The sequence below is a fragment of the Equus caballus genome, chromosome 3 (genome assembly GCF_041296265.1).
Source record: "Equus caballus isolate H_3958 breed thoroughbred chromosome 3, TB-T2T, whole genome shotgun sequence".
NCBI classification, from domain to species: domain Eukaryota; kingdom Metazoa; phylum Chordata; class Mammalia; order Perissodactyla; family Equidae; genus Equus; species Equus caballus.
In genome coordinates, this window is record NC_091686.1 from 85287088 (window position 1) to 85295391 (window position 8304).

The following is an 8304-nucleotide window of genomic DNA, read 5'->3' on the forward strand; positions in this document are numbered from 1 at the left end:
TTTGTTATAATATTACAATGATCATACAATATTATAAAAATGATCCTATGGTACTACCAATGAATATGGCATTTACTGAGTGCTTACTACTCACCAGGTAGTTGGATGTACCATGTATAAACTCAACTTTAATAACTATGAATACCAGTTTACAGATAAAGAAGGGAGGGGATTTAACCTAGGCTTTTAATACTATGCTGCTAAGAACAGGTAGCTGTAAGCCACTCACCTGAATGTCAAATATAATTCAACTCACTACCAGTTATTGATATTAAGCTTAATTATAAATGATACTGCTCCTTATACTACAGTCATGATGGGTTTGGGGCTAAGTTAAGTATTTGAGGACCTATAACATGCCAGGCACTCAACTAGACCCTAGGAATATGGTGGGAACCAAGATGGACTCTACCTGTAACAGTCCAGAGGTTGCAGAATGTAGGGGCAGGGGCAGTCAGACAAGTATACAAGCAACTGCACATGTACTTCTAAGTATAAGGCCATCACAGGGTGCCATAGAAATCCAGGACAGGAGCACTTATGGCGGGGGGCCATAAGGTCACAGGAAAGTTGGGTAGGAGTGGGAAGCATATGGGTGGTAGGGAGCATTCGAGGTAAAATTAGAGCATTCAGCAGTCTGAGAGGCCAGAAGGCAACTTGACATTTTAGAACGGTCTGAACATCCACTTTAGCCCTGCATACAAGCTGTCATGAAACGCTCACTCTAAGGTTTCACTTAGCCTTTCCCTAAACCTTTAAACACATCCCTCCTCAGGGCATTAGCACTTGCTCTCCCTCTGCCTGAAACGCTCTTCACCCATCTATGTAACCATGGCATCTCCTTCATGTCTTCTGTGCTCAGTCCTTCCCTGGCCAGTCCTATCTGAAATTCTAAGTCCACATACATGCACTACTTCCTGTTTCCCATCCTTTCCCCCACCCCTCACAATTATGGCCTTCTAACGTATTAATTAAATTACCTAAAGTTATGAGGCTGGATTTTACAGTACAATATGGAATATAAAAGAAATGAAGTTTAGGGGCTGGCCGTGTGGCAAAGTGGTTAAGTTTGGTGCACTCTGCTTCAGCAGCCCAGGTTCATGGGTTTGGATCCTGGGCATGGCCCTACATCACTCATCAGTCATGCTGTGGTGGTGACCCACATAAAAAAATAGAGGACAACTGGCACAGATGTTAGCTCAGGGCAAATCTTCCTCAACAAACATAGAATAGAAAAATAAAAAATAGAAAAATAATTAGAAAAATAGAAAAAAAAGGAAATGAAGTTTAGCTAGAAAAATGTTATGAAATAAGCATTATGACTCCAAGGTGAATATTAAATATCTTTATTTAAGACTTCTGGAAAATGAGGTATTTGCAGACATTCAGAGCTGGTCAACAGGAAGGACTCCTTCTAGCACATACTGGGTTGTTCATCTTGCTACACTATTACATTTCTTCCCACATGGAAACTTTCCCCATCACCTCCAAAACCTTCACATTCTAACCTAGCACCATTGTGTTCTTTAAATCCTTTTACAGCTCATTATGCTACATTCATCAAAAACACCTAACATGCTGACAGATGCTCCCTTTATGCCAAATTTTGGGTAACTTCTGGAAGTGTAACATAACTAAATATTATGAAAAGCTTATATTCTTAATAGCTCTACTGTGGTGTTTCCCTCCAAAACTGGTCTAATCCCAAGGACACTAAATCCCAAGAAAGATAAGTGATTTTTCAGAGGTCATACAGCCAGACAGTTACCTATGAGGCTCCTTGTTCAGAGCTATGCATATGTGATAGGACCTTGAGTCACTATCTGACCTGTTGCTTCATCTGTAAAATGAGAAAATAGTATCAACTTCATAGAGTTGTGAGAATTAAAAGAACAAAATAAAGCTTCTGCTACACGGCCCTCTCACCACCAGCATTGTCCTACTGCTCTAACCCCAGTGACTACATGGACACATGGCTGCTACAAGTTATCTAAGAATATCTGACAATTTCAGAAACCCCTGTGTATTGTAAACTGTACAGCAATAGTTGGTCTAAGTCAGTGAAAATACCAGTACCAGAGCATTCCAGCTTCAATGGCCGTACCTGTAGTTTTCAACCTATAAAAAGAAAGAAAAGTTTTAAGTAACTTTTAAGCAGATAGAAAAAAGACAAAGTATCCAAATTCCCTTCTCTATTTGAAAACACTATACGGTATCCCCATAGGAGTTTAAAAAGCGTGCTTGAATGTACCATCGAAGCTAAGGTTAAGTTTAAATCGATCACTTTGCTATTAACTGTATAAAAATATCACAAAGGTGCTTAACTGGAAGGAATTTTCTTGTGGTTCAGCTGTGACTCCAGACAGGATCCAAAGAGGAGTCTGACAATCTCCTCTCAGGGTTTTATGGAGACTTACTTTGCCCTTCTGTGTTAGCCTCTTAAGGCACTGCGTCAACCTTAAAAGGGCACAGGAAAGGGCCATGTGGGTTTTTACAGGGTTCCCCACGGTTTCCTGCGCTCCTGCTTCGTCAGTATCCCATGGATCTCAGCAGTTTCTTTAACAATTCTGACAACCCACTAGAAGCAGCTGTTGTGCTGGTGGAGCCCGTGAACGTAAATTTCCTCCACGTTAAGGCAGAGCCGGATTCAGGCCCCTGCCGCAATCACGCGCCCGGGCACCCTCCGGTCGCCACTGGCCACGTGCTCGGGGCCTGGGCCACTTCACTTCGCTCAAGGACCGGGACCTACCTGCGCTCAGAACTGAGGCCGCTGCACCCCGCAGACGCCGCACACAACCTCCGCAGGCCCGAGGTCGGTCCAGAATGGCTCTCGCCGCCGCAGGCGCGGCCGGGCCCCGAACCCGCTACCAAGTAGCCGCGGCTGCGCCCTGGGGAAGCAAAGCGCAAGGCTGTTACCGCGCCCGGGGCTGCCAGCCGGGAAGCCTCCTCCGGACGGCGCCCCGCGGCGTCTGTGCCTCGCGCGGCCTTGGGACGGGCACGGCCGCCCGCCCCCCGGACCGCCGAGGGCTGCTCTACCCCTCCGTCCTGGCCGCCGGGAGCAGCGGAGCTCCGGGCGGGCAAAGCTCGAGGGGACGCGGGGCGAGCCCAGCCCCACCCGGACCGGCCGGGTACCCACCCGCCACGAGAAGCCGGAACCCCGAGCCACTCACCGCCCCAGTCAGCGAGACTAAGAGGCCGGCGCCGGGCGCGCGGCGCGGAGACCGGGGAGGCGGCGCGGACCGGGAGGAGGGCCGCGGGCCGGGCAGCCAATCCCCGGGGAGGGACGGACGGGGGCGGGACGGCCGGCTATTGGTGCCCGCGGTCCTCGGCCTGCCCCGGTGCTTCTGGCTCTTTCTGTGGCGGGAAGACACTCAAACCTGCGCGGAGCATCCTTCCTGGAACCTCCGGGAGTCCTGGCCCCTCCCAGGCCTAGATCCCCGTTGATCTGGTTCTGTGAGGACAATGTGCCTTGCCCGGGACTATCCTGGGGAGGCCCCAGCCGTTACCCCAGGGCCAGGCCATGACACAGAGACTCCCTTTTTTACCACTATGCTAGTCCGTTATCTGTTTAGAGCCTGTCCTGCTAAACCTAAGGGTAAGAAAAAGCCAGGACCATGTGTCTTTCAAAAAGCTCACCCACGGCCCCTCCTAAATCAGGAGGACCAGCCTCTTCCTCGTGCTCTCTTCATTCTTTTAACGTGTTCAATAAAGAGACCGTAATCAGCCCGGGGGTGGGGGGCACAATCCTTCCCTAGGTGACTGCTCAAACTTGGCAAACAAGTAAGTGGAATAAAATGGGAGTATATGCTAAAACGAGAACTTATATTACTGTTCTAAGAGTTTACCATCTGTTAACAAATTTAATCCTCAAAATATCTTTTATCATCCCGATGTTGTAAGTGGGGAAACAGACACGTTGAGTAACTTTTCCAGGTCACAGGGCAGCTAGCAAGTGGTGGATCCGGGATTTCAACCCAGCGTTCCCTCAAAACACTATACGTCCTACGCTGCCTCTACCCCGGTGAGGGAGGGAAGGGAGACAGACAAACAGCCTTCATTTCACTAGCTGATCAAGACAGGCATCTCGGGTGCGGTTGGGGGTCCTCAGCACAAAGAACAGCTTGCGGTAGAGCCCAGAGGTGGAACACGAAAGCGCTTGACTTGTTTAAGGACCCAAAAGTGTAAATGGAACTTAGGAAGGTAGGAGCAGGGCAGCCTGAGATGAGGGGCGCTCTGGGCCATACCATCAGTGAAGGAGGCCCTGGTGGAGTTTGTATTTAATGCTAAGAAGGACGGAAAGCTGTTCCAGCCGTTTTAACAGGGGAATCGTAGGATCTTATGTAGGGCATGGTTTAGGATGTGATTAAGTTGGTTTTGGTGATGAGAAGAAATGGAATAAAAGTTATCAATAAAACCTAGCAGTCAGCTGCTGCTTTACAGATATTCATAAGATGATGGTAAAATGGGTTAAAGTGACAGAGGGAGCACCAGTTTGCTGTCCGTTCACCGGTCTGATTCAGAGTCTTCCAAACGTATCTCTAGCTTTAAATCCATTTCTTTTATAGCCCCTTTTGATAGCTGAGAGTATTACTTTTCCGTTAACTATGTCAATGAACATGGACAAGTTACATGGGAAGACTCTCAAAAGAGAGAAGTATATCTTAGGATTAAGTGGAAACCTACTGTGGGTTGAGAACAGTTGTGCAGCATCTCTTCCTCCCAAATCAGGTGATAAAAATGGAAAGAGGTTATGAAAGAATTATAATAGTGTTTAACTTCAACTCAGGAGAAATCCAGCTCAATCTGGGGGCTTCACACCTCTGGCCAAATATCTCAATTCAATGGAGATGGCAACTGCCGTTCATTTGAAATGGTAAAACCATTCCTTTGGCTTAGAGGAGAAATGTCTTCTCAACTTTAAACATATATATATATATATATATTAAAATTAAATACAGAGGTGATGGAGCAAAATAAACTCACTGTATAACTGCTTTTGAGTTAAGTTCAAGATAATTTCTATTTGGTATTAAAAATGCTTGTAATTCAGTTTAAAGGAAATGGAATCAATTGGCTTTATTACCAGGCCTGATTGTTCGAGAGAAATTAGTCTGTCCAATTTGAGAGAATTCACTTTGACGTAGAGGAACAGGGATCCAGGTAGGAAGGCACAGGAGACCTGTTCACAGTCCTGTTGGGCAGGAGAGCTCCCAAGCTTTTCATTTATATATTTTTTCTGTCTATCTCTTCCCTCACTTCCTCCCTCTGGCTTTTAGCTTCTCTGTGTGTATATACTCTCTCTTTCTCTCAACCTGAGTAAGCCTTCCTTCCATCAAATGTCCCCTAGTCCCCAGATACCACACTCTCCCCCTTCCTAACAAACCTTCAGAAAATACTATGTGTATACAGGTCTCCATTGCCTCTGCTCTGTTCACCCCTCAGCTCAGCATAGGTGCCCTATTTCCCTGATACTGTGCCCTCCAAGGTCACTAGTGGCTTCCTTGTGACCATATCCATGGTCCTTATCTTACCCAGCCTCTCTGTGACATTTGACAGAACTGACCACTCCCTCCTTGATTCCTCCTTCCCTCTGGTTTCTGAATCTCCACTCCTCCCTGGTTTTCCTCCTCCATCTGTGGCCCTTCCTTCTTACTCTCTGTCCTACCCTTCAAGTTAGTTCTGGCAACAATTCTTTCTCAACTCTCTTCCCTTTTTACTCTGAACACTCTTGCTGACCAACTTCAGTATCGGAAAACTTCACACATTATCTCTAATTCATAAAACAGTTCTTCAGGGGAGATAATGAGAATATTATTAGTAACAGTGAATGAGCACTTATCAACCAGTCATAGTATTTAGTTCTTTACATAAAAATAACATTATCATCACTTTAAAGATTATAAACAGACCAAGAAAGGCTGAGTGACTTTCCCAAACTATACCACTCATGGCAGGGCTAGGATTCCAATCCTGGACTCCCAGCCTGTCTGCTTTCCTCCACCCCACCCCGCCTCCCATGCAGATGATCCTTCAGCCTAGACCACTCTCCCAGGCTTCAGGTACCATATCGCCACAGGCTTGTCCTCATCTGGATGACCCAGAGACATGGCAAAATCAGCTTGTCCCAAACAGAGTCCATTCCCTTCTTCCAACTCCACACTTTTTTGTGTCCTCTGCCTTGATGAATAACAGTTCCTGAGCCGAGTTGTCCAAGACTCAGCCCAAATGATGTCCTCTCTCTGCCTCCACTTCCCATTCTCAGCCTTCTGTTTCCTCACCTCCTTTTATTCAGTCAGTTGTTCCTATTGACCATCCTGTGAATCTTCCCTCTTCTTTCCACCCCATCTGTACTTCAGTTCTGGCTCACATCATCTACTTTCTGGTCCACTGCAGCAGCCTCTACTTAGCCCCCGCCTCCAGTCTTCCGTCCCCTAATATATCCTCCACACGGTTGTCATCTCCATTGGAAATCCTTAAATGGCTCTTCACTGCCACCAGGAACAAGACAGATCCCCTATCTTGTTGCCTCCCCCCTGCCCCCTCACATCCCTATTATGATCCAGCCATGCTGAACTATTTGCAGTGCCATGAATGCTCTGTCCAGCACTGTTCAACACAGCTCTCTGCAATGATGGAATATGGTAGCCGCATGTGACTACTGGCTACTTGAAATGTGACTAGGACAACGGAGGAACTGATTTTTAAATTGTATTTACTTTTACCTAATTTAAATTTAAATAGTCCTACACAGCTGGTAGATACTTATTGACAGCACAGCAGTTTAGACCACAAAGTGTGGTCCAGCTGCATGGACATCACCTGAAAGATTGTGAGAAATGCAGAATCTCAGGCATCATCCTGGATCTGCTGATTCAGAATCTGCATTTCAACCAGATCCCCAGGTGATTTGTATGCACTGCACACAGTGCTCTTGCTTCATTGCCTTTGCATGTGCTGTTGTCCTTGTCTGGACTGCCTGTCACCTCCCCTCCTTTGCTCCCGAACTCCTATTTATCCTTTAAGACTCCATATCTACAATCACAACATATTCTTAATATGGTTATCTGGAGGGCAGAGGATGAAGGGGGTGGGTGGGGAGGAGTGAGAGGGAGAGAGAAAATGTCTGTGATAAAACCACATGTAACTTGTACTCCCAAGTATCCATGTATATCTATATCTGTCTATCTATATTTGTCTGTACATGTATCTATGTATCTAGTGTGTGTGTGTACATGGAAAGATGGTTACTAAAATGTTAGTGGTGGTTCTCTCAAGGTGGTGGGACTTCGTGTGTCTTTTTTTCTTTTTTTTGAATATATGTTTTTGAGGTATCATTCAAATCCTTTAAAATGAGCATATATTATTTTTAATCAGAAAATAAAATAATCATTTTCATTACAGAAAACAAAGGAAAGGCTATTTTACCCTTCTATAAATAGTTGCAAGAACATGGTATCAGAATAAAGTACAGCGCTTTTCAGAAAGGAGAGCTGACACCTCCCTCAGTTGGAGACGCAGTCTTGTCTGTATGCCCTCGTTATTATGAGCTGGCAGCGGCCTGGGCATTGGTAACACCTGACCTGAAGCCAGCAGAAGAAACCAGAATGATCTCCCTTGTGATGCCGTCTCTGTTCTCTCCTGTGTCTGCCCTCAGGCCCCAGTAGGTGTGATCCGAACACAGTGATGGTAGCCTGCTCTCCATCCCCAGCCTGGATTCCTCTCGATGGCTGGAGACTGAGGGGGGTGTTAGGTGTACTGAGAGGGTCACCTAGAATCACTGAGGCATCCGCAGAGGCATTTGGGCACCTTGGTGACTGGGGTGGCATCTTATTTGGCTCTAAGCAGCAATGACTTGTTCTACCAAATGCTCTATTAGGAACCAATGTTTTTGTAAATTGGCTGTTGCATTTGATTCTTTTCTGTTTTGGCATTTTTTTCCTCACTGAAAAAAATGTGAAAACCACCTATAGAGGTTATTTTATTTTTTACTTTTTTAAAGATTTTGTTTTTTTCCTTTTTCTCCCAAAGGCCCCTGGTACCTAGTTGTGTATTTTTTACTTGTGGGTCCTTCCAGCTGTGGCATGCAGGACGCCGCCACAGCATGGCTTGATGAGCAGTGCCATGTATGTGCCCAGGATCCAAACCAGCGAAACCCTGGGCCACTGAAGCAGAGCGTGTGAACTCAACCACTCCGCCACGGGCCCGGCCCCCAAGGTTATTTTAAATTCATAGTGAAATGGGTTTTGCTGAGCTGTGGGATGCAATTTCTGCAGAGCTTAGTGGGCTCAGCGGTGGAAGCCAGTG

The 8304-nt window shown here is 46.2% G+C and overlaps 1 protein-coding gene and 1 non-coding gene across 2 annotated transcripts; both read right to left on the reverse strand.

Annotated features, from left to right (window-relative positions):
• Window positions 1–1330: 1330 nt before the first annotated feature.
• LOC111773007 (translation initiation factor IF-2) lies at window positions 1331–5517 on the reverse strand. The gene is made up of 3 exons (XM_023638599.2): window positions 5473–5517; window positions 2750–3306; window positions 1331–2118 (listed from the first exon to the last, which is right to left on the reverse strand). Exons 1-3 carry the CDS (start codon window positions 5515–5517, stop codon window positions 2058–2060), a joined length of 663 nt encoding a protein of 220 aa, XP_023494367.2. The 3' UTR covers window positions 1331–2057.
• LOC111773057 (small nucleolar RNA SNORA26) lies at window positions 2349–2470 on the reverse strand. The gene has a single exon (XR_002807259.1). It is a non-coding gene; the product is annotated as a small nucleolar RNA SNORA26 (small nucleolar RNA).
• Window positions 5518–8304: the final 2787 nt, after the last annotated feature.